The 27,889-nt window shown below is 34.8% G+C and overlaps 1 protein-coding gene across 4 annotated transcripts in view; it reads left to right on the top strand.

The window, feature by feature from the left end:
- VPS13B (vacuolar protein sorting 13 homolog B) overlaps positions 1-27,889 on the top strand; it is an 876,251-nt gene that overhangs the window by 662,646 nt on the left and 185,716 nt on the right. For all 4 annotated transcript variants that reach the window (XM_036876002.2, XM_057497864.1, XM_036875982.2 and 1 more), the window contains exon 35: positions 24,265-24,402. In XM_036876002.2, the coding sequence (XP_036731897.2) occupies positions 24,265-24,402 (138 nt within the window). The remainder of the gene's footprint in view (positions 1-24,264; positions 24,403-27,889) is intronic.

The following is a 27,889-nucleotide window of genomic DNA, read 5'->3' as shown; positions in this document are numbered from 1 at the left end:
CTGTATCTTGGCTATTGTAAATAATGCTGCAGTAAACATGGGTGTGCATGTATCTTTTCGAGGTAGTGTTTTAGTTTTCTTCAGATAGATACTCAGAAATGATACTGCTAGATCATATGGTAGTTCTAATTTTTTTCCTTTTTTTTTCTTACATGTATATATTTTTATTTTGGTATTAATATACAATCATATGAGCAACACTGTGGTTACTAGATTCCCCCCATACCAAGTCCCTACCACATACCCCATTACACTCACTGTCCATCAGCATAGTAAGATGCTATAGAGTCGCTACTTGTCTTCACTGTGCTATGCTGCCTTCCCCATGCCCCCCCACTTACGTTATGTGTGCTAATCATAATGCCCCTTATTCCCCATCTCCCTCCCTTCCCACCCACCCTCCCTCCCCAGTCTCTTTCACTTTGGCAACTGTTAGTCCATTCTTGGGTTCTGTGAGTCTGCTGCTGTTTTGTTCCTTCAGTTTTTGGTTTGTTCTTATGCTCCACAGATGAGTGAAATCATTTGATATTTGTCTTTCTCCACTTGGCTTATTTCACTGAGCATAATACCCTCTAGCTCCATCCATGCTGTTGCAAATGGTAGGATTTATTTTCTTCTTATGGCTGAATAGTACTCTATTGTGTATATGTACCACATCTTCCCTCATCCATTCATCTACTGATGGACACTTCAGTTGCTTCCATTTCTTGGCTATTGTAAATAGTACTGCGATAAACATAGGGCTGCATATGTCTTTTTCAAACTGGGCTCCTACATTCTTAGGGTAAATTCCTAGGAGTGGAATTCCTCGGTCAAATGGTATTTCTATTCTTAGTATTTTGAGGAACCTCCTTACTGCTTTCCACAATGGTTGCTCTAATTTACATTCCCACCAGCAGTGTAGGAGGGTTCCCCTTTCTTCGCATCCTCACCAACATTTGTTGTTCCTAGTCTTTTCTGTATGGGCCATCCTAACTGGTGTGAGGTGATATCTCATTGTGGTTTTAATTTGCATTTCCCTGATAATTAGCGATGTGGAACATCTTTTCATATGCCTGCTGGCCATTTGAATTTCTTCTATGGAGGAATGTCTGTTCATATCCTCCACCCATTTTGTAATAGGGTTATTTGCTTTTTGGTGTTGAGGCATGTGAGTTCTTTATATATTATGGATGTTAACCCTTTGTCAGATACGTCATTTACAAATATATTGTCCCATACTGTAGGATGCCTCTTTGTTTTGCCGATGCTGTCCTTTGCTATACAGAAGCTTTTTAGCATGATGTCATCCCATTTGTTCATTTTTTATTTTGTTTCCCTTGCCCGAGGAGATGCATTCAAGAAGAAGTTGGTCATGTTTATATCCAAGAGATTTTTGCCTATGTTGTCTAGTAAGAGTTTTATAGTTTCATGACTTACATTCAGATCTTTGATCAATTTTGAGTTTACTTTTGTGTATGGTATTTGACAGCAATCCAGTTTCATTCTCTTGCATGTAGCTGTCCAGTTTTGCCAACACGAACTGTTGAAGAGGCTGTCACTTCCCCATTGTATGTCCATGGCTCCTTTATCATATATTAATTGACCATACATTCTTGGGTTTATATCTGGGCTTTCTAGTCTGTTCCATTGGTCTATGGGTGTGTTCTTGTGCCAGTACCAAACTGTCTTGATTACTGGGGCTTTGTAGTAGAGCTTGAGTTTGGGGAGTGTTATCCACCCCCCCACACTCTATTCTTCCTTTTCAGGATTGCTTTGGCTATTTGGGGTCTTTTATGGTTTCATATGAAATTTAAAACTATTTGCTCTAATTTGTTGAAGCATGCTGCTGGTATTTTGATAGGAATTTCAGTGAATTTGTAGATTGCTTTAGGCAGGATGGCCATTTTGACAATATTCTTCCTATCCATTAGAATGGGATGTGTTTCCATTTATTGGTATCTTCTTTAATATCTCTCATGAGTGTCTTATAGTTTTCAGGGTATTGGTTTTTCACTTCCTTGGTTATGTTTATTCCTAGGTATTTTATTCTTTTTGATGCAATTGTGAATGGAATTGTTTTCCTGATTTCTCTTTCTGCTAGTTCATTGTTAGTGTGTAGGAATACAACAGATTTCTGTGTATTAATTTTGCATCCTGCAACTCTGCTGAATTCAGATATTAGATCTAGTAGTTTTGGAGTGAATTCTTTACAGTTTTTTGTGTACAGTATCATCTCATCTGCAAACAGGGACAGTTTTACTTCTTACTTGCCAATCTGGATGCCTTTTATTTCTTTGTGGTGTCTGATTGCCATGGCTAGGACCTCCAGAACTATGTTGAATAAAAGTGGGGAGAGTGGGCATCTTTGTCTTGTTCCCAATATTAAAGGAAAAGCTTTCAGCTTCTCGCTGTTAAGTATAATGTTGGCTGTGGGTTTGTCATTTATGGCCTTTATTATGTTGAGGTAATTGACCTCTATACCCATTTTGTTGAGAGTTTTTATCATGACTGGATGTTGAATTTTGTTGAATACTTTTTCAGCATTTATGGAGAATATCATGTGATTTTGCCCTTTTTTGTTGATGTGGTGGATGATGTTGATGGATTTTCAAATATTGTATGATCCTTGCAGCCCTGGAATAAATCCTACTTGATCATGAAGGATGAACTTTTTGATGTATTTTTGAATTCAGTTTGCTAATATTTTGTTGCATATTTTTGCATCTGTGTTCTTCAGAGATATTGGTCTGTAATTTTCTTTTTTGTGTGGTGTCTTTGCCTAGTTTTGGTATTAGAGTGATGCTGGGCTCATAGAATGAGTTTGGGAGTATTCCCTCCTCTTTCTTTTTGGAAAACTTTAAGGAGGATGGGTATTAGGTCTTCACTAAATGTTTGATAAAATTCCACAGGGAAACCATCTGGTACAGGGGTTTTTTTCTTAGGTAGTTTTTTGGTTAGCAATTCAATTTCCTTGCTCATAATTGGTCTATTCAGATTTTTTGTTTCTTCCTGGGTCAGCCCTGGAAGGTTGTATTTTTCTAGGAAGTTGTCCATTTCTTCTAGGTTATCCAGTTTGTTAGCATATAATTTTTTGTAGTACTCTCTAATAATCCTTTGTATTTCTGTTGTGTCTGTAGTGATTTTTCCTTTCTCATTTCTGATTCTGTTTATGTGTGTAGACTGTCTTTTTTTCTTGATAAGTCTGGCTAGGGGTTTATCTATTTTGTTTATTTTCTTGAAGAATCATCTCCTGCTTTCATTGATTCTTTCTATTGTTTTTTTATTCTTCTTGATTTTATTGGTAGTTCTAATTTTTTAAGGAACTTTTACAGTGTTTTCCATAATGGCTGCTCCTGTTTACATTCCCACCAACAGTGTAGAAGGATCTCTGTTTCTACACATCCTTGCCAACATTGTTATTTCTTGCCTTTTTGATACTAGCCCTGTGACACATGCAATGTACCAACTCATTGTGGTTTTGATTTGCATTTCCCTCATGATTAACAAAGTTAAGCATCTTTTCTTTTGCCTGTTGGCCATCTGTATGACTTCTTAGGAAAAATTTCTATTCAAATCCCCTGCCTATTTTTTGATTGGGTTTTTGTGGGTTTTTTTGCTTCCAACTGTATGAGTTCTTTATATATTTTGGATATTAACCTTTATCAGATAATATTATTTACAGATATCTTCTCCCATTCAACAGGTTGCTTTTTTGTCTTTTTGATGGTTTCCTTCACTGTGCAGAAACTTTTTAGCTTGATGTACTCCCATTTGTTTATTTTTGCTTTTGTTTCCTTTGCTTTTGGAGTCAGATCCAAAAAAAAAAAAAAAATCACTAATACTGATGTCAGGTAGCTTACCACCGGTGTTTTCTTCTAGGAGTTTTATGGTTTGGGGTCTCATATTTAGGGCTTCAGTCCATTTTTAATATGTTTTTGAGTATGGTTTAAGACAATTATCTAATCTCATTCTCTTGCATGTAGCTGTCCAGTTTTCCCAGTACCATTTATGTAAGAGACTTTCATATCCCTATTGTATATTCTTGCCTTCTTTGTTATAAATTAATTTACCATATATGCTTAGGTTTATTTCTAAGCTCTCTGTGTTATTTCATTGATCTGTGTGCCTGTTTTTATGTCAGTATCATACTGTTTTGATTGATTGCTTTGTAGTATACTTTGAAATCAGGGAGCATGAAACCTCCAGCTTTATTCTTTCTCAAGATTGTTTTGGCTTCAGGGTCTTTTGTGGTTCTATACAAATTTTAGAATTATTCTCATTCTGTGAAAAATATTACTAGAATTACAAGAGAGATTACATCAAATCTGTAGATTGCTTTGATTAGTATGGCCATTTTAACAATATTAATTCCTCTAATCCATGACAATGGAATATCTTCCCATTTACTTGTGTCTTCTTTAGTTTCTTTCATCAGTGTCTTGCAGTTTCTAGTATACAGGCCTTTTACCTTCTTGTTAAATTTATTCCTAGGTATTTTATTCTTTTTTGATGTAGCTGTAAACAGGGCTGTTTTCTTGATTTCTCTTTCTGATAGTTCCCATTATTAGTGTAGAATAATGCAACAGATATTTGTGTACTGATTTTGTATCCTGCAACTTTACTGAATTCATTTATTCTAATGGATTTTTGGTGGATTTTTTTTTTTAGGATTTTCTTTATATAGGATCATGTCATCTGGAAATAGTGACAGTTTTACTTCTTTCTTTCCAATTTCAATACATCTTATTTCTTACTCTTATTTAATTGCTGTGTCTAGGACTACCAGTACTGTGTTGAGTACAAGTGTCAAAAATGGGCATTCTTGTCTTGTTTCTGACCTTAGAGAAAAAGGTTTCAGCTTTTTACCCCTGAGTATAATATTAATATATATGGTGTTTATTATGTTAAGGTATGTTCTTTCTATATCCACATCATTGAGAATTTTTATCATAAATAGTTGTTGAATTTCATCAAATGCTTTTACTGCATCTATTAAGATGATCAAATGATTATCTTTCATTTTGCTAATGTGGTATATCACTTTGATTGATTTGTGGATATTGAACCATCCTTGAATCACTAGCTTAAATCTAGTAGTATATGATCATTTTAATATTTTGTTGAGCTTGCTTTGCTAATATTTTGTTGAGGATTTCTGCACCTGTGGTCATCAGGGATACTGGCCTGTAAATTACTTTTTCAGTGCTGTCCTTATCTGATTTTGGTATCATGGTAATGGTGGCCTCATAAAATGAGTTTGAAAGTGTTCCTTTCACTTTGATTTTTTGAAAGACTTTGAGAAGGATAGATGTTAAATCTTCTTTGAACATTTAGTAGAATTCACCAGTATCATCTTGTACTGAGATTTTGTTGGAATGTTTTTGATTACTAATTCAATCTCCTTACTAATAATTGGTTTATTGAGATTTTCTGTATCTTCATAATTTAGTTCTTGGAAGATTGTGTGTTTGCAGGAATTTATCCATTTCTTCTGAGTTGTCCAATCCATTGGCAAATAATTATCCATAGTGGTCACTTATGGTCCTTTGTATCTCTGTGGTATCAGTTTTAACATCTTTCATTTCTGATTTCATTTACTTGAGCACCCTGTCTTTTTTTTTTCTTGGTGAGTCTGTCAATTTTGTTTATCTTTTCAAAGAATCAGCTCTTAGTTTCTTTGATCTCTTGTTTTGTCTTTTTAGTCTCTATTTCAGTTATTTCTGCTCTGATCTTTATTATGTCCTGACTTCTTGTAACTTTGGGCATTGCTTGTTCTTTTTCTAGTTCTATTAGGTGTAAAGTTATGATATCAATCTTCTTGAATTTATTGAGGTTTGTTTTGTGTCCTAATATGTGATCTTTTCTGAAGAATATTCTGTGTGCACTTGAGAAGAATGTGTATTCTCTTGCTAGTGTTTGGAATGTTCTTTATATATCTATTAAGTCCTTCTGCTCTAATATGTTGTTTAAAGCCAGTTTTTCCTGTCTGGATTACCTTTCCATTGATGTAAGTGGGGTGGTAAAAATTTCCTACTATTATTGTGTTGCATTCAGTTTCTCCCCTTAGGTCTGTTAATATTTGCTTTGTGTATTCTGGTGCTCCTATATTGAGTGCATATGTATTTAAAAATGTTATATCTTCTTGCTAGATTGACTGACCCTTCATGTAGTGCCCTTCTTCACCTTTTACTGCAGTCTTTGTTTTGAAATCTATTATATCTGATATAAGTATAGCTACACCAGGCCTCTTTTTGTTTCTGTTTGCATCAGATATCTTTTTCCATCCCTTCACTTTCAGTCTGTGTGTGTCCTTACATTTGAAGTGAGTCTCTTGCAGGACGTATATAGATGTGTCTTGGTGTTTTGTTTTTTTTTAACCCATTTAGCTGCTTTGTGTCTTTTGCTTGGAGAGTTTAGTCCATTTACATTTAAAGTAATTATTTATAGATTTTTTTTGCCATTTTGTTGTTTTCTGGCTGTTTTTGTAGTTCCTCTCTGTTCCTTTCTTTTTCTCTTTCTGTCTTCTCTTATGGTTTAATTACTTTCTTTACTATTATATTTAGATTTCTAAGTTTCTTTTGTATATTTATTATAAGTTCTTTTTTTTTGTGGTTACTTTGAAGTTCAAGTATATTATCATATACTTATAACAGTCTATATGATATAATAGCAACTTAAATCGCAGCACATTCCAAAAGTACATTTTTACTTCCCTTCCCTGCATTTTATGTTTTTATTTCACTTCTACATATTTTTATTTTATGTATCCTTTAACTGATTATTGTAGTTTTAAATTTGTCCTTTAACCTTCTTAGTAGCTTTATAAGTAATTAATCCACTTCCCTTACTATATGTTTACCTTTTCTATTGAGAGTTTAACTTTTGTATGTTTTCTTATTATTAATTAGTGCCATTTCTTTTCAGCTTAAAGAAGTCCCTTTAACATTACCGGTAAGGTTAATTTAGCAGTGATGAACTCCTTTAGCTCTTTAGCTTTTGTTTATCTGGAAAACTCTTTCTCTAACCTTCAAATCTGAATGATAACATTTCCAGGTAAAGTATTCTGGGTTGGAAGGTTTTTCCTTTTATCACTCTTGAATATATCATTGTCACTCTCTTCTGACTTGCAGAATTTCTGCAGAGAAATCTGATAGCTCTGTGGGGTTTGCTTTGTACATAACAATTTTTTTTATTTTGGTATCATTAATCTACAATTACATGAAGAACATTATGTTTACTAGGCTCCCCTCTTCACCAAGTCCCCCACACATACGCCTTCACAGTCACTGTCCATCAGCGTAATAAGATGCTGTAAAATCACTACTTGTCTTCTCTGTGTTGCACAGCCCTCCCCATGACCCCCGCACACTATACATGCTAATCGTAATGCCCCCTTTCTTATTGTTGTTGAGGTTCTACTTGTTCTTTAGGCAATCAAGGGTTTTTCCCTCTTGCTGCTTTTAAGATTCTCTAGCTTTGACTTTTGATATTTTAATTATAATGTATCTGTTGTGTGACTCTCTTTAGGTTCATCTTATTTGGAACTTCTGGGCTTCTTGGACCTGGATATCTATTTCCTTCTCTAGGTTAGGGAACTGTTCAACTATTATTTTTTCAAGTAAATGTTCTATCCCTTTCTCTCTCTCAGTCTCCTCATGAGACCCCTATATTACAAATGTTATTCCACTTGATGTTGTCTTATAGTTCACTTAAGTTATCCTCATTTTGTAATTTTTTCCCTCTGCTTCATCTAGGTGAGTTCCATTGCTTTATCTTCCAGCTCACTGATCTGTTTTTCTACTTCATCCAGTCTGCTGTTTAACCCTACTAGTGTATCTCTCAGATTAGCTCTTGTATTCTTCAGCTCTTTTAACTTCTGTTTGGTACTTTCTTATAATTTTTTGTCTCTTTATTGAAGTTTTCACTGTGTTTGTCCATGCTCTCACAAGTTCTTTGAGCATCTTTATGTCCATTACTTTGAATTCTTTATCAGGTAAATCACATGCCTGTCATTAAGGTTGTTTTCTGAGGTTCTACTTGTTCTTTAGCTTGGAACATATTTCTTTTTCTTCAGTATGCTTCACTCTCTGTGTTTCTATACATTAGATGAAAGAGCTGCCTCTTAGTCTTGGTGGAATGGCCTTGTGTAAGTTTCTTGTTAAACTTGCCCTAGCTCTTGATTGTCTCTTGAAGCTTTGAGATTGTCTAAACATCCTGAGCTTTAGCAAGGCTAAGGGGGTATGCAAGGACAGCACCTCCCTGCTTATATTCCCTGGGATGACCTCCTTTACTTCTGTATGTGTGGAAAATCTGAAGCCTGTCTCTCAGCCTGAGGCTCCAGGCTAAGTTAGTAGGCCTTTTTCTCAGGAAGGCTGGGTTATGTTTCAGTCTGCTGTCTGCGTGGTACCTAGGGGTTAGTGGCCTGCCAAGACTCTCTTTCTGATTGTACAGACCTGTGGAGCTCTGGAACACCATCCCTTTTGGCCACCATGGTCAGGCAATCAAGGGTTGTTCCTTCTGAATTGTGCATATCCACTGGTCTTAGCATGGTAGCTGGAGGGTGCAGAGGGTGACACATCATCACTGGCTTCAGAAATGTACTTGGAAAGTGTTTTGACAGCTTATGACCTTGGGCTTCAACATTGCAGGAGAGTGCCCTGTCTGTGTGACATACCAGCTTTAGACTGAGAATGGGAGAATTCCACAAGCGCTCACTTTTGCCAGCCTCGGTTAGCGGGTAGGGGAGTATTGCTCACAGACTTTAGCTAGGGAGCAGAAGAACTCCACAATCATTCATGCTCTCTGGGCTCAGCAAGTGCTTTTATTGCTCACTTGCACCTGCACCAGCCAGGTGGGAGGAGAGTGAGTTTGTTGGCCTGTGCTAGTAGGATATGTGGAGAGGGCAACAGTGGCATCTGTTCTTCAGGGAGCATCTCAGCTGTCCCCTGGCCTTCTAGCTTATGCCCCAAGATCACCACTGAATCTCTGTCATATATTGTCCAGGCACTTTTCAAACTACTGTTTGTTCCCTGGGTCTCAGGATAAAAAAGATCACACACAAGCCCTCAAAGAGGGGGATCTTAGTTACTTAAAGCACTTTGGGACCCTCTAGACATCAGCCGCATTGGTTTTACAAGCCAGACATTCTGGGGACTTGTCTCTCTGGTGCAGATCCCAGGGGCTGTTGTGCACAATGTGGGGCACAGCCCTGCCCTCCAGAAGAAGCACCTGTCTGGGGTAATGCCTCCCTATTGTGTGTTGCCATACAAGGGTGGGGTTTTCCCAAGACCATGTCTTTGCTTCTTCTACTCATCTCAAGAGTTCTTTTATCCTTTGTTATAGAGAACAGAACATCTCATTTTCAGATCTTATTCAGAGGGAAATGACACACATGTAGCTGTATATTTGGTGTGTCTGATGTAGGAGGTGATTTCAGGATCTTCCTAGCTGCCATTTTGTATCTCCTTCTTCTATATTTCTTGATACTAAAATTAATACTTTTCTATAAAGTAACTCAAGTGGCAGCCAACTGCTATTGATTGCAGTGCATATATGTGCTTCTCAATGATTGTCCCATTTCAGCATGTGAGACATACCTGAGGTTGTTCTGGATATAGTGGGTTTCTTTTTTGAAGGGACAAAAATATGTTATTGTAAAACAATTCTAGCACAGTGTGGTTTGTAATTAATTGTTTACTGTGTCCTAGGGAAGTCGTAAAGCATTACTACATGTACTCATGTTCCTTTGTATGGAAATCATATGGAACTAAAAGTAAACAAAAGATTTTATTTCACTCTTTAAAAAGACTTGTATGTTTAGAGGTTGATTTAAAAACCATTGTTTTATAAATATAAAATTAACATGTCAAAGATTATATTTAACTCATTAATTCTTAAGGAAACTGTAAGAACATTGCAAAAGAGTTCATATACATGAGACTTCTCAGAGATTGTGATTCTCTGATTGATTAGGGTCCTAAAAATGGTAAGAGCCACTTGTTCATGGGCTTTATTCATTGTTAAAGCATAGTATCCTAAAGATACTAGGAAATGGAAAAATTTTAACACTAAATTATGAAGATTTCATTTCATTTCACATATTCAGGAGACTGCAGTGAAGACCTTAAAGCAAATACTGAAACTACTTTGAGCATTGTCAGATATAGTGTACTATCTCAAGGTGCCTACTTTAACTTATTGACATGGTTTTTAAAATCACACTTACCCTAACATCATGTACAATCAAGTTGACAGTAATTCAAAATGGACTCCTTATCCTTATTGTGTTTTCATTTCTACATTCAAACATACTTTTGGAAATATTCATTCATTCCATTTGAACACTGACTTTTTAGCACATGTTGAAGATTCTGAGGAACTAGTAATGAGACCCAGTTTCTGCCTGGAGGTACCTCTCTTTATTTAATAATTACACTCATTATGATTAATGATGAAATTTAGCATAATATGGATCCTCACAACACGGAGGGATGTGAAACACATAAATGAGTTAAGAGCTATAACTTCCAGAATAGAAATTTAGAAAAACAGTATCATTTAGGTGGTGGTTTAAGGAAAACTGCTTTGACACAAAGGAATGAAATAGGACTACTCTTCACATTTATTTTCCAATAGTAGTAGATCCAGTGCTAGCTACAATTCAGAATTATTTTTAGTATTCTATTTATCTCATTGCTTTTTAGCTATATTTCCTTGTACTATATCTTGTTGGTTGCCCTTGGATTTCCAATATACATGCCTAATCTTTCACAGTCTGTTTAGCACTAATGTTTTATCACTTCAAGGAAAATGTAAAAGCCTTAACAGTCATATAGGTTCCTTAACCTTCTCCATTTATGTTAAAAGTATATATTACATCTACTTATATTGGAAACCTACCAGATAAGATTTTGATCTTTGTTTAAATAATCTTTCATATTTTAAAGAACTAAAGAGGAAAAAACTAGTATATTGTATATATCCCAGGTATTTACCATGTCCAGAGCCCTTCCTGAAGTTCCAAGTTTTCCTCTGGTACATTGTCCTTCAGCATTAAAAACTTTCACTAGTATTTCTTTTAGAGAAGGCTGGCTGACAATGATTTCTCTTAGTTTCCCATCATCTGAAAGTATTTCTTTCTCTCTCTTTTGTTCCTGAAGGATATTTTTGCTGGATATAGAATTTTGGGTTGACATTTATTGCAGCACTTTGGAGATACTGTTCTGTCTTCTATTCTCTATGGTTTCTCTTGATAAACCCATGGTAATTAAAATCATTGTTTTCATATATGTCATGTGTTGTTTTTCTCTAGCAGCTTTCAAGATTTTTTTTTACCTTTCGTTTTCTGTGGGTTGATTATGATGTGTCTGGGCTTGATTTCTTTGAATTTATCCTGTTTGAGGTTCTCTGAGCTTCTTGACTCTATAAATAAATGTTTTTTAAACTAAATTTAAAACTTTTTGGCTATTATTTCTTTAATCTTCCTGCACCAAACTTTCTCCTCCCTTCATGGGACTCCAGTGTTAAGCTTTTTAAAATTACCTTACAGATCCCTTATATTCCATTTCTTTTTCTTTTTTCTTTTTCCCTTTCGGTTTTTCATATTGGAAAATTTCTACTGAATGTTTCAGTTCTAAAATTTCCATTTATTCTTATTTTTAGTTTCAATTTCTCTTCTGAGAAATTCTATATTTCCATTCATTTCAAGTGCGCTTACGTTTATAACTCATGAAACATAACACCTTCTAAAATCATAAATACTCATTTCACTGTCACCGTAGCATAGCCATTGCACATGCACACACACACACAAACACACACACACACACACACACACACACACACACACACACACACAGACACGGGGCCTATCCTTGGGGTAAAATAATCTTGAAACCAGAGGAGCCTTATTTCCCGGTCAGGGTTTCTGTTGGACTTTTGGCTGTTCTTGTCACATTGAACCACAACTTAAGACTCTCAAGACATAGTTGCAAAAGGGAAGAGGAAAAACAAAGCACAATGAGAAACTCACTAGTGTATGGGTCAAATCCACAAGTTTGATTCCCCTGCCCATTATGCATTATTCTTGTTTACTTTTTATATTTTAAAGAAATTTGATTTTTGTGATTAAAGCTAATTAATACCTTTTATGTTTTATAAAAGTGTTTTAGCCTATTTTCTTGTAAATACCATAGACTTTTTCTTGCAGTCTTGTTTATTTTTAGAGTGCTCAGGTATTTTTTTTTTAAGTTTTTAATTGTAAGCTGTATGAGCTATTAGGCTGCAGTGAGTTTATTCCAATTTCTGCTACCAGAAATTTTGCAACTTTAAAGTAATAAAAACATTATCTAGTCCGTTAGCTAAGACATGCTTTTCTGAGAAAGTTAATGTAAGATTTCCTCCAAAAGTGATACTTTAATATCTTTACATGTTTGAACACAGATCAGTTAAATATATTGTAATGAACAGTAACTGCTCCCAGGGAGTTGTCAGGATTAATTTGATTCTGCCCTTGTCACCGTTAAGCAAAGAACATGCCCAAATACTAAAAAAGTGGTAATAGTGTTCTCTATGTGTGTTCCTTATGGATATCCTTTCATTTATTATAAAGACAAGTTGGAGAGGAAATGCTGTGACTTGTCCCTCATGTTAATCAGTCTTCTCAGTACATGTAACTGACTTATATTCATGTGTGTGTGTTATATACCATTTATACATGTATATTAAAAAGCCTAAATTCTATATGAGATGCTACCTAGAATAAATAGATGATAAACAGAATCTGTATTTATATCTGTACCTATATCTGTTTTAGAAACCTGAAGTGAATTAGAAATTATGAAAATTGCTTACAATTTTGAAAATGTTATTAAAAAATTATTACCCCCAACCTGCATAATTTAGTCATCTTAACTTATGCCAGCTATTTACACAATTTGAAAATGGCAGATTACTCAAACACTAAATTGTCAACTTGAATTTCTTTTATGACAATTAATATTCATAACCTATAAATGGTTTTCCATCTTGTCCAGGCAGATAATACATCTATGAGTTAACAGGTTTCTTTTTAAAACACTAAAATAGTAGGGCAGTGGGTTTTTCTGTGCCTTCTCACCTGGAGCAACCCCTAACAGAAATGAGATCTGCCAAGCACCTTTATGTGTAGCAGCTGTATTATTGGCAGTTCTCATTTAAATAAAGATGTATGTAGTTGTTTTTAACATAATTGTATTAGTTGTGTTTATAAATATTTAAAAATTGGTATTTGTTTTGTTTAAGGTAATGGAGTCCAGATTTCAGATTGCCTCATATCTTGACTATGAAGCCCAAGCAGCTTCAAAAAGTCATTTTTCTTCTTATTTGTTTGGGGCTTTTTGTTTGTTTTTGAAGAAATGGCTGTGCCATCTGGTCAATTATGAAAGAGTTGAACCATTCTGAGAGAATTTAACTAACCCCCACACTTCCTTAGTTCAGTCAGTTAGTCTAGTATCTCATTCCTCCCTAATGTGTGCTAGGAACTAACAAACCAATTTGAAAACAATTGCTTCTTCCCCCTTGCAACTTCTTGCATTATTCTAAGTTTTAAAGCATCAACTAAACTAAAGTACCTAAATTAAAGTTCATTAGAATGTATCATATTGAAAAAAATAGGTTATAACACACTTCTGTGCAGGACAGAAGCATCAACAATATCGTATGTCTAGTATGGGACACTTTCTGCATTTAAAAGTTTTATAAACGTTTCAAATGTGAAACAATTACAGGTCTAACTAAGAGGCAAGCTTGAGGTTCCAGCTCTGCTACTTATAACTGTGTTACTTTAGGCAAGTTATTTAACTTTTCTTATCCTTGGTTCTTTGTCTATCATATGAGGATAATACAGGTAACAATCCTGAGAGGACAGCTAAGTGTGTAGCACAGGCTCAATGATTATTAATGTTGTCAGTGTTGCTTTTATCATCTTTGTTAATACCTTTAGGCTGATTTTAAAATAGTGGTTATAATCACCAGAAAACAATTCACATCATTCAGTGCAATTATAGCTATTGTATAGTTTAAAAATTGTCAGTTACAGTAATTGGCTTCTTTACCCTTTCATGAATAGGTCTGCAGAAAATGTGCCAAAGACATTTGAGTAAACCAACAGTTGGAAAATCATAAATGGCTTCTTACACCTCATAAATCATATCTTGATTTCATTTAGCTATTGTGACTTTAAGAGGATTGAATTACATGTCTCTTTAGAATTAAAGGTTTTGCTAATGTTGCTGGAAAGGCTGAGAATTAACCTATGACTTTAATGTCATAATGATAACAATTTGAACATTTATCTGAAAATATAGCTGCTGGGAACATTTTTTGCTGGCCAATAATAGGAAATGAAATTACTGCTTTGACAGGAATCGGCAAGAAGTTCTCTTAAATGAAAGGCACTCTAATACATCATTCAGGGAGGGTTGTGGTGACAAAGTTAAATAAGTGACCCAGCTAGTGGGGAGAATTAATGTATGGGGAAAGGTATTGGAACTAAAATCAGAAATTTTGACATTGAGTCTTGGCTCTAATGCCAAGACTTTTGATGCAAATAACTAAATCGGTGCTTTAGTTTTCCTACCTCTAAAATGGGTGCAGTAACATCTGGTCTTTGTATTTTAATGGTTTAATATGAGTTCCAAATGAGATAATATTTATGAAATGACATAGAACCATAAAATATTCAACTGTAAGTTGGTACTTATTAGCAGTAGAAGGGAAGCTTAATAATTCCTTTTTGGACATGAGGAAAATATTAGTTACCTGGTTTGATAACCATTTTAATCATCAACATTTTTTATAGTGAATGAAAAATGAGAAGATTTATGTAAGCCACTGGATTGGCTTTCAGTGTTACAGACCCAGATTTTGCTCTGAGCAGAGAAATGGCTTACAGTTGGAATCAAGTGATCTTCCTTGGAAATATATGGCTACATTTTTTTTTTTTCTGGCAGCACCCTGTGTTTACTTGCACTAAATTTTAATAAAATGTTGTCCTGCAAAACATCAGAAACCTACATTAGAATTTAACATGAAAACAGTCAAATTGGAAAGAGATTAAGAAGAGCACAGAACAGTATGGAAAGTAAATTAAAAGGAATTCACTGAAATGATATTTCATGTATTAGCTGCTTGTTAGCATCATTAAGAAGAATGTACTTCTAGCAAGATACAGAACCCTTGGTTCTACAAGTAATTGCTAATGTACACTGATGATTACACATTCCACCAGCCACTTCAATGCTTTCCTCTTCCTTTTCCTATGGGCTCCAGGTTTGGGTTTCAAACCAGTAAATCTTTTCTTCTCCTTCCCTTCACATGGTAAAGAGATGCAGAGTACAGAGGATGGGAAAAGGTGTTTATGCAGTTAGCTAAAATGCCTGAGTACCAGCAGAGAGATGGTGACGTGTACCTTACTACATCTAGAGCAATTTAGAATTGGTTTCTTGGTTTCTTGGTTTATTTTACTATCCTGATGTGAATTTTTACTGTTCTATGGACCTATGTTCCTTCATGATTTAATTTGCAGGTGTTGTAAGGGCCTCATGGAGTACATGTGCTTCTGTGGCTACATTTAAAAAAAATAGAGAAAGATAGTCATTTCACCTAAGAATCAGAGAAATATGGAAAAAATATAAGAAATCCAGTAAGTCCGCAGCTTTGCCTTTTATGTATACATGGTCAGACAGTGACTGCTAGGATAGTGACCTCATTGCAGGGAGTTGCACTTCCACCCACTGAGCATAGCCAAAACCAGGCACAGCCATGACTTCTGAAAGAAGCCCCTTCGGAGCTTTAACAACATCGATTTTATGAATAGAGGCAAATAGATCTAGTACATGGGATCCTCCCACAGTGCTTTCCCTTAAATTTGATTCAAATTCTTGAAAGAAAAACCTTTGTTGTATTCTTGGCTGCGCATAAAAGGATTAAAGCTAAAGGACCATCTAGGAGCATCTTGTCAGTGAAGAGAGAGGAAGGGGGGAGGGAATTTCCAAGCCCTTACCTACTACCCTGATTCCTCCTTAGTTATTTTCTCCCTCCCTACTCTGACTAGCTACTTGATCTTCAAAAAATAAAGCTGTGTGAAATTGAAATCCTGATGCACTCACCATGTTTACTTGTAAATTATTTTGAAATGTCATTTCAATTTCTTCTTTGTATAAAGGTTGATAGGCCAGACAGCTTCATAAAAGGAGTCTCTAATTTCTAGTTTACTAAATAAAACAGTCTCTTCTGGCTTGCAGATAATTTACTTCCTTGATTCATATGTAGGCCAAATATTTCTAAGGCATAGGACAGAAGGTAAGAATATAATTTTGATAATTATCAGAACCAAAGCACAGGGAAGTTGTCAGGTCTAAAATTCTCCTGAGCCAGAAGTACTTAATAGGGACATAAAATATGTTGACTAGTATTTCAAACTTCAAGAACTATTATTTTCTAAATTAAATATAAGTAAGCTTACTAGTAGTTTTAAATTTCAAAATTGGGTATAAACAAAGCTTTTTAGTTTTTATCTTTTATATTCCTTTTATTTTAGATTGCCGATAAAAAAAGATTTTTTTAAATTAAAAAACCAAAACTAGAAAGAGCAGACATTTAAAAGACACACCACATACACATACTCTAGTTTTGCTTAGTTTGTGTTTAAGAAACAAAATAGTGACTCTTTATTCAACTCTAATCTTGACGTGTCCCATACAAACCACATTACATATATTATCTAATATGACATTCTCAACAACTCCACAATTTGGTTGATTATCCCCATTTTGGAAATAAACTGGGATTTAGTGAAGTTAAATTTACTCAGTTCAAGGAATTAGGACCTATACCCAGATCTGTCTACCTCCAAAGTACACATTCTTTTCATTACCTTGAATTTTCTCCTGTGTTGTAAACTGGTATAAACCCTCCTATAGAATAAAATGTAAGAAAGCTCCATGAAAGGAAGGCTGTTTTCCATAAGCCCTGGGTTAGTGACAAACTATTTCACAAACTTCTTCTGTATGACAGTGTCATATCACCTGCCAGTGTCCCTCAAGAGTTCATCCATAGTCACTTAAGTGCTATTTCATACACATGACAACCGTGTGTACCTCAAGCCAAAGAGAACCAATGTTCCAAAGCAACCATAGATGCCACTCTGTTTCTGTGGCAACCTGGGATGGGTCTGGGTTCACTAACTATGGCAGGCTTCAGTGTGCTTGTAACCCACAACATGTCACTGAAGAATTTCCAAAAAAGTGAGTAAAACATAACAGTCTGTTATTTCTTTTTAAGAAACCAAATGGTAGATCCTTCTGGACTTTCTGGAAGCGATAAAATGGAGAGGAAAGTAAATCTTGAGGCTATTTGTGGTGCTATATTACTCAACATATATTTTATGCTTCTGAGGAATTTGTGCTATTTTTATCATATACTATTATCAGAAAGAAAATACATTGGAATATGACATCAAAGCAACAAGTTACCGAAGTTTAAATCTACAGTGGTACTTTAAGAGACACATTAATTTTAACTGTAATGATTAGTAATACTAACATTAGCATCAGTAGGACTGGAAATTAAAGCATGATGTAATTTCAAAGGTTGATAATATTGAGCAAGATTTTGTTACCCAGGATTGCAAACAGCAACAGGGTCAGATTAGTACAGCAAGAAGCTAATACCAGGAGTAAGATGACAAACTATTTACTGAAGAAACCATGGTTAAAATGAGATAGACCAAAATCTAATTATCAAAGTTTATTTTTCAGGGCTTGTCCCCAAATTTCAATTAGTATGACTTTTTCTGGTAACACAAGTTTATGAGAACTCTCCACCATGGGAAAATTTTTGTTTCCTTGACATTGCTCCATACTTAAGTTAGCATTCATTTTCCACAGAAATATAAGAGACAAGGAAGGGTATCCCAAGGAAATTGAATCAAAGTGTCAAAAATGTGACTATAGTTACTTGCATCTGCCACAACAAAAGCCATGCCTGGAACTTCCAGGGAAAACAACTATTTCAGCTTTTCCTTAACCAATTTACTTTTACAGGTGTTCTTGAGCATAAAAGTGACTAAGAGAAAGCAGAAAGAGGTGCAGATAATCAACTCTTGGAAACCTGTGGTTGAATAAAGTAACTGTTAGGGAAGATAGGGGAGGGTGAGGAAGAAAATTATTTTGGTTTAGAGGCTCATCCTCATTCTCTTTACAATTGATATTTAGCTTTCGAACAATAGATTCTTATGGCAATAAGCTTTTTAAAATTTAACGTTCTTTATTCATATGGCAAAAGAAATAAAAACTTCATGTCTCCATGTTGGTTATCTGGTGTAAAAGTAACTGGACTTCATTTAGTGTTATATCCATCTTGAAATGAGGAAATTATCACTGAAATCTATGGGAAAATGTCTTCTCAGTGGGACCTTAGTAAGCATTCAATTTATTATGAGAAAGAAGTATCCTGCCACATAGTAGAACAAAGCAGAGTAATAATTAAACTAACAAAATCTGTAGTAGCTTTTTTATATGAGCTTCGAAAACCGTTTTTTTATTGTTAAGTAGAAGATTGCACAGAAAATAAGTTCATTTTCCAAGTTTCATTTTGAGTTGGTTATGCCAAATCATGTTATATTTTATGTAATTCAAAATTTTTATTCATGTATAGTTGATATATAATACTGGTTTTGGGTGTACAGCATAGTGATTTGACTAAATTCTTCCTCAATAAGTATAGTTACCATCTGTCACCACACAGTTATTACAGTATTATTGACTGTGTTCCTATACTTTACTTTTCATCCCCATGACTAATTTATTTTATAATTGGAAGTTTGTACCTCTTTATCACCTTCATGTATTTTGTCCATCCTCCCACCCCTATGGCAACCACCAGTTTGTTGTTTGTACTTATGAGTCTAGTTCTGTTTTGTTTGCTAATTTTTTAGATTCCACATATAAATGAAATCATATGGTATTTGTCTTTGATTTCATTTAGGATAATACCCTTTAGGGCCATCCATGTTGTCACAAATGGCAAGATTTCATTCTTTTTTCTGGCTGAGCACTAGTCCATTGTATATATGTTGAGCAAAGACATACTTAACTGTGAATATTTACTCAGGGTTAAAACATAATAATGAGCAGCACTACAAAGACCACTTTTATCAGATTCAGAAGAGACCTTCTGTTGCCAGGCAGGTGCATCTGGGGAGGTTTCTCCCTGCTCACTAAGTGAAGCATTAGAAGAAACCCTAGCCTGGTTGGGGGAAGGTTCTTGACTCTGGGCAAGAAAGAATTCTCGAACAGGTCATACAAGTGTAGGTAAGGAAGGAATTCACTAAAGCAAGAGCAGCAGGGAATGGCAGCTGCTTTGCAGGCAGCAGAGAACAGGAAAGTGCAGGGGGGAAGTTCTCGGCCTAGGGCAGATTCCCTTCCCAACTCCTGAAGCCAAGGGTCACCTGGCATCCTGTGTCCCCTTGGATCTGAACAGCATGGGGACTAGCCCCTACCACTCCAGGATCTGGGGGAGCCACGGAGCACAGGATGGAGTGAGATTAAGTTTTGGGAACTTCTCAAAGAAAGGAGATTTTCAGGTAGGCTACTAAGAGCAGATTGCACAGTGGCAGTTCTATCCAGGTTACTCAGGGTATGAAAACATGCAGGCCCAAATCTGAGCTCTTAGCAGCCCCTTCCTACTTGTCAGGAGTAAAGCAGAGACAGAGTGAAGACTTGGAAATAAAACGTAATAGCAAAAAGACAAAACAGTAATTGGAGCAGTGAGAAAGTTTTATTTGACAGTACACATTTAAAGAAAGGAAAGTGTGGGTATCCTTAGGAGGTGCACTGAAAGTTTGGGGATTCTGTCTTTTAAGGCTTTCAAGAATGGGGCAAAAGGCAGAGGAGAAGTTGTTGGGCATAGGCTTGACTTGTCATGTCAAGATGCCTATCTCTGCTGAGAGACACCATGTCTCCTCTCCTCTGTTATCAGTCTTCCAGCTAATTTTGCTAAATAAACGGAACACAAGGGATTTATTTATTCTGTTCTTCTCCAAGATAGTGGTTACCCTCAAGCAGTGGGGACTGTCAGTTAAGACTGCCTGCCCTGCCTTAAGGTAGGTTGTTGGGTTGTTACCTGATTACCAGAGAATACATTAGGAATTTTACTTCTCAACTCTCTGCTTTTTAAAATGGAATCTTAGCCTTAAGATGGGGTCTCTCCTGTTCTTATTATACTGTTTTTATCTCAGCACTTTAAATCATAGGCAGGAAAAATTAATCATGATGTTTGTCCCATGTCCCTGTCCTGCCTCCATGCAGTTAGTGAAATGGAGGTTTTGTGAAGAAGAGCAAAATAATCTATAAGCACAAAGAATACATTATGACCCAAGTCTCTGAAAGCCAGTATTACCTCCATCTCCCCGAGAATGGGCCTCAGACTTTCGGAGTTATCTCTGTGAGTGTTCCTAGTGACATGACATGAAGTCATTTCTTCTGGAGGCTGGGTTAACTAACCAGAGAAAAACAAATATAACTTTGTCGATACCAATATCTTACTGAAGTGAATTCTGACTTTGAGCAAGATCTGTGGCAAAAAAAAATGTGTAATTTTTTCTAACCCACTTCCCACACTCTCTCCTAATATATCACTATCTCCTGTTTCATTGGCTTAGAGACAACAGAATGAATGTGCTCATTAACAGCAGAAAGAGAGTATTCTTTTTGAGAGCTTCTTCTCAAATAAATAGGTGTTGCTAAGTATGGAAAAGAAAATTAGTTAAGAGAGCATAAGGGACTAAATAGTGATTCTTGTGCAAACCTGAACTATTTCTCTGAGATTCTGACATACCTTTCTGTTACTACTGCTGCTTCCTCTAACCACAATGACTACGGCATTTCCAAAGTAGAGAGATTTTAGTCAAAACAGGGAGAGCAGCCACCAGCTGTGTCATACATTCAGTATTCATCAGCCACATAACCTAACCTGTACTTCCCTGGATTTTTCTCATTTCAGTTATTATGTTTGGTCAGCCCTATAAATACAGCTGTACTTTTCAAGTCAGTTGTGTGTAATATTAAACCAAAAATATCATTAAATCAGTCATATATTGTTGGGGAAAACTCATTGAAATTTTGGCTTCCTTGAATTGATTTCCTAGACTTTTTCTTTAATTTTTCTATTAATTTTCTTGAATTCCTAGTTCCTATTCTCCATCCTACTTTTGCCAGTTCATTTGTTTTATCTCTGTTAAGTTATATTCCCCTGTAATTGCCCTGGGCTGGGCTGGGGCCAGATGACCAGGCCCTCTAACTTGTACCAAAAGAGAAGAAACCTGCATAAAACCCATTTCCCCTACTTGGAAAACTCTCATTTGCATTATCAGAATTTGCTGCTCCCCACCCACCCCATCTATCCCTTGATGAGGGAGGACCCTCATCAAATATCCTTAAAATGCTTGAATATTTCTTTAAGGTAGAGTGGTAGTGATGGCCTTTCTAATTGCAAGGGCATGGATATTTAGAATTTTGGTAGACAGTTACTTTCAGTCCTCTCCCAGCCCATACAAAAATGCTGTATTTATATATACGCTTATCCACCATACAAGGAAGGATCCATTTCTCCTTCTTTTCCACATATTATTAATCTTTTTAATTTATGTAAATCTAACTAGTGAAAAATTGTATTTTATCTGTATATGCTTGATTAATAGTGAGGCTCAGCAGATTTTTGCTCTTCATAAAACAATGCTCTCCAGAAGGATTAAATAGCTGAAGGTAAAAACAAAATCTTAAAAATGCTTCAAGAAACTATAGGAAAATGCATAATCTCCTAGGGATAAATCCATAGAATAAAAGTTAATAGATTTTTTTAGCACATTTATTTAAAAAACAAGTGTGCATGCAAAAAGCATCAAAATATAGCTAAAATACAACTAACATACTAAGAGGAAACATTGGCTACATATAGCAAACAAAACGTTAATAATACCCATAATATATAAGATGCTAATACAAATCAGTAAGGAAAAAAACCCAATAGGAAAATGAATAAATAAGTATCTTGTAGGAGAGGAATCTTTAATGGTCAATAAATGAAAAGATTTTTAACCTGATTTGTTTTTTACTATCAACAATATATAATAGCTGTCTTGTATCAATATACATACTGATCTTCTTGATTCTTTTAAACAATTGTGTGGTTAACATTGTTTATTTAAACATTAGTGGATGGGTAGGTTGTTTTCTAGTTTTTGCTGTGATTAACAATTTACAATGAATGTGTATGTGTATGTTATACAGACATTATAATTTTTTTTAGTCTTGACCTATCTGATAGTTAAAAATTTTTACTTATTTTAAAATATTATTTTCTTTATTTCTGAGATTTAGTATCTTTTATGTTTATATTTTTTAATGTTTATATGCCATTATAACCAAATGGCATATTTCATTTAACTGTTTATTCTGTCCTCTACCCGTTTTACTATTAGTATCTATGTTGATCATATGAACTCTATGTTAATGATATCCCTTTTATGTCATACAAATTTGTGTATGTGATTTCCATAATTTCTTTATCATCCTAAGGTTTACTTGCCAGTTTTTTACACATCATATTAACATTTCCATAGCAGTTTAATTCATCTGTTTATTATTTAGTTACATCACTTACTTACACTGTTAGATCATTGTTCTCTCTTGAGATTGTATTCTCTTCAAGACAAAAGAATTATGTCTTTTCATATAGGTCTGGCACAGTACCACTTACTTGATAATAACTGCTTATTGGTGGTGGCTATAGGTGACACCCTGGAAATAGACATTTGGATCCTGGCAGGTTATGTAGCTCCTACAAACTATTTATAAATCCTACCAGCAATAGACTTTTGCCATTGTTTCACCAGACTCGACCATTATATTTGAAGGTGAGAATAGTATAATATTATAATGTAATGGATCTACTATGCATATACTCACTGTTTTCAATTCATGGATCATATAAAAAGAGAAGAATGCACTAGCTTAATGTTTGATCTTTACCACATAGATCTAATGTCACGATCAATCGCCTTCAGTGTTTTCTTTGAAATCACATAAAGGTTCATATGTGCCAAATTTCATAAGGATCAGATGATAAGGTCAAGAAATACAAATTCCAAGGCAGAATTTATATGCCCAGTTCACATATGACAGCAATACTATATAACCATATGTTGAATATAATACACTATATGTAAATGCTGTTTTGAAAGCAATCCAATCAATAAAACCTAAAATAAATAACACTTTAATAACAAATTTCAAATTGACTAAAAATGGAGTAGATGGACTCTGTGGCAAGAACATCTCTATAAAATTGACATTCAGAGGCCATTAGAACACAGAGAGTAAAACAATCTTGAAACTAAAGAAAAATTGTGAATATTTAGAAGTTCTAAAAGAGCCTACTACATTGTATGCCAAGATACAGCAGTCGTTTTTATTTAAAGAGCTATTTCAATAAAAACTGGATTGCAAAGCATTAAAAAGGATATTCCGTTTGCCATTACCAATAGCTAAAAAATACTTTTAAAAAACATATAGTATTAACCAGAAAAAAGTAAAAGCTACTCACTAATTCATAGAAAAGGTCAAAACAGAAAAAGTCAAGTTTTAGTCATAATTGAGACTAATAAAAGATTGACCAATTTTTGCCTTTTAAAGAAGGTTATGGGAAAGCTACTGAAGTTAACTTCAAAAGCCGAGCAGTAAAAAGTGATTGTCACGTCAGTAAACTCTGAAACAGATCAAAAAAGCCCTGTGTAGTATTAATCCACTGCATCTTTGAACATCTTATATGCCTTTTTTTTTTTTTAAGCTGAGAAGGTTGCCCTCTTTCTCTTTAATTTGTTTCCAACTTCCCATTAAAAAAAAATAAAAGAAATCTAACTATTCAGCTGTTAACAGTCAGCAGTTCAGAGTACAGAAAGTTTACCTTCACTCAAAGATGATGTGAGTTAAGATTTAAAATGTCTTTTCCTTTTTGGCCTGGTCCTAGAAAACACGGCTTCATAATTCGTCATTTGTCATTGTACAGAGAGAGTTTCTCTTTCTCCAGACAAGTATTTGTTTACTGAGTATGTACAAGCACGTAAATCATTGAAGGTTACATTAAATAGCCATTTTCCCTCATGTTTATCAGCTGAAAGTCTTACACCAAAATGAGGTATTTGTGATGTAATTGACATTTTTAATTTCAATTTTGTCACTTCAGATCCTGGGAAGACTCTCCCTGAAGCCCTTGATTACTGCACAGTTTGGCTGCAGACAGTGCCTGGAGAAATAGATAGCAAAAGTGGTATTCCACCTTCCCTTGTAACCCTACAAATTAAAGACTTTCTTAATGGACCAGGTAAGAAAGCCCGTAATTCAAAATGTGTGTACATTTTTTTTCATATGAGTATATTTAACGTGTAACATAAGGTCTGTTACTAATCTTGACATTCCATGCCAATACTGAATATTTCATTTATTTTCCAAAAGTGTACTCTTTTCAGGCTACCCATTCTAGAGATTGAAAGGCAAATACTAATATGCATTAAAAATGATCTTTCATCTGACAAAAAGTGGTTATCAATTAAGGAATAATTGACTGGAAACCAAAGATCCAGGATTTTATTTTTACCTTTTCTACAAATTAACCATGTGACTTTAGGCAGTTGATCTAATCTCCCATTCCTCAGTTTCCTTACCTGTAAACAAAGAAAATAAAATGGATGGATGGATGGATGGATGGATGGATGGATGGATGGATGGATGATGGATGGATGGATGGATGGATGATGGATGGATGGATGATGGATGGATGGATGGATGGATGGATGGATAATGGATGGATGATGGATGGATGGATGGATGGATGATGGACGATGAATGGATGATGGATGGATGGATGGATGGATGATGGATGGATGATGGATTGATGATGGATGGATGGATGGATGATGGATAGATGATGAATGGATGGATGGATGGATGGATGGACGATGGATGGATGATGGATGGATGGATGGATGATGGATAATGGATGGATGGATGGATGGATGGACGGAAAGATGGATGGATGAGATACATGATATATCTACATAAGATGTACATGGATACATAGATTCAATTAAATACACTTATTTCAAATGCTTAGAAAAGTGCTTGAGACATGTTAACACTCAATTTTAGATGGTAGATATAGATATCAAAATGTATTGAATGCATATTAGTCCCAGGTACTAAGCACTTTATATACTCATATAGACCTAAGACTAATTACTCCTATGAATAAAAAGCTAAGACTTAGAAAAGTGAAGTAAATTGCCCAAGGTCTTAGCGGCAAAGAAGCCATTCAAGCTCTGTCTTTATGACTCCAAAGACCTAAATTACTTATGAATTAATTTTAGCTGACCTAAATATTATTCCTCTCTTCTTATCTTCCTCCTCCTCTTTTCCCTGCTTTATTTCTTCTTCCTTCATTTTATGTTCCTTCTATTTATTATTGTTCCTCACCTCAGCAAGAGCAAAGCTGTTTATTTAACAAAAATTACTAAATTTGTTTTCCTTTTGTTATTTCATCCTTGCAGTGCTTCAGAACATACTAGTTATCCAAACAATGTTAATTGATTCTTCATTAAGAATTTAAAACAATGATGTTGCCCTGTCTTAAGATATCTAGTAGTATTCTGCAAGGCATGGATTTGGTAAGTGAAAAATACTGCCAAGCGGCCCCAGTTAAGTTTGTGTGCCAGGGCATGCCTGTGCACTTCTCCGTGACTACAGATGGGGAAGGCAGCCCATCTGCCTGTCTGGAGTACACAGAGCCTGAAACCACTTCACTGGAGGCCAGTTCTTCTTAAGCATGTTTCTCTAACATTGGGACTTAAACGATACAGAAATATGAAGAACTATTTCTAATCATTATAAGTATCTAGACATGGTTTTAAAGACTCAAAGGGTGGATGGATTGAGAGGAGTGTGAGTCCTTGTACTGGGCTGATGAATGTGAAGTACCACATTTCATTGAATTTAAGCCACCATCAATTGCAGGAAGAAACATGTATCACTAAGGGAAAAAAATGTGTGCTATTTAAACCATGGTACAGTGTTTTCTCATTACATCAGTTGCAGGACACTTCCTGACTTCAGAGTTGTCACACGTAAAAAACTGAACATGTTAGAATGGATGCTAGGGTGAGAACATAAACATAAAATTATTTCATGGAGAAGTGAGAGGGAAACATGAGTTTACCCCTTATTAACCTTTCTTAGTGTCAGATTTCTTTTGTTTTTAGGCACAATTTTCTATTTGCTCTGACTATAAAGTTCTCTCCTAGTTTACATTTGATTAATTTGTTTGTAATACAGATGGAATTGGCAAATCAATTGTAAATTGTGTACAATATTTTCATAGGAACCCGATAAGTTGAATTTTAACAGGAATGTCAGTGAATGAATAAAAAAGTCATATGTTTATAATTCTTGCATTTAGTGTGACTCTGTAGTAGAAACATAATTTTTTTAAATAGTTGTACTTCTGTGTTTCTTATACTTTCTAAAATTGAAAATTATGTGTCATTTATAATTTTATGTTCAATAATAGTGATAATCTCTATGGAGATTAAAACTTTTAAATAAACAAATGAATTAGAATAGTTATTTTGTAACAGCACTTCTCAAACTTGAGTGTGCACTTGAAGCACCTCTGGTGAGCTTGTTAAAATGGAAATATGATCTAATAGTTCTACATAGTAAGGATGAGATTCTACATTTCTAACAAGTTTCCAGGTAAGTGGCTGCTGTTGGTCTGGGGACTACACTTTTTGTGCAGGTTTAATATGACTCATATAAAATTAAAATATATATGTATATCATATATATATATATGATTTTCTTAATAGCATCAGTTACAGGTATTAAAAGCCAACCTGCAGAAACTTGGGGGCACAGGACAGGGGAACAATACAAAGAATGATGAGTGGTTTTAAAAATAGTACTTTTATCATGAAAATCAAATACAATATCTGATGAATGGTATAAGTTCTTCAAAATCTAAAATATTAGATTTAACCAAGAGTACTTTTCTTTCATAAATTATTTGAGAGAAGATTAGTTTGAATGAGATACAAACTGTGTGGGATACCACTAAAACACTAACCTAACAGCCTTTAACTGCCCTGGAATTTACTTAGATAAAAAATTTCCTTACTGTGAACAATTTATCATTTAAAATATGTAAGTACATGTTATGCTATAGAATAATCATATAGTCTCACTACCCAACCAGACTGCCACTCTGTATCAATTTAGAGATCAATAGGAATAACAGTACACATTAAAGTACTTCCTGCCATAAGGTTGTATTATCTTACAGATTTTTGGCACCTCAAGAAAATGGTATTTTTTCCAGATTTAGCTAATAAGATACTAAAAGGAGTATTATTTATGCTAAGACTGGGGGAGCAAACTTAATATCTTTTTATAACAAACTTTATAATATTCCTTGAAAAATAAAAAGGCTTATTTTAGTACTGCAATAATGCTACTAATTATATACAGTATTTTTATTAATAATATTTTGCTACTAGTTTCTTAATCTATATGCACATTTTAAGTATCATTACCAAAGAATATTTTATGCTACCTCTATAGAATAGTGTTTTCATTTATTTTTTTCTTGCTCTTGAATTAAGGTTGCAGTAGCAATAAAAGTTTCAATTCTGAAGAGTAGAAGAAATACTGATTATAACTGTCCAACCTTAAATTTTCTTCATAAAGGTGCAAACATAACAGCTTTTGAATTCAGCCTCTCAGATTTATTTTTCTGAGGTTATTTTATCTAGACAAAGTGA

The sequence above is a fragment of the Manis pentadactyla genome, chromosome 3 (genome assembly GCF_030020395.1).
Source record: "Manis pentadactyla isolate mManPen7 chromosome 3, mManPen7.hap1, whole genome shotgun sequence".
Classification (NCBI taxonomy): Eukaryota; Metazoa; Chordata; class Mammalia; order Pholidota; family Manidae; genus Manis; species Manis pentadactyla.
Note: the sequence above shows the minus strand (reverse complement) of the source record. Positions and strands in the feature narration are given on the sequence as shown.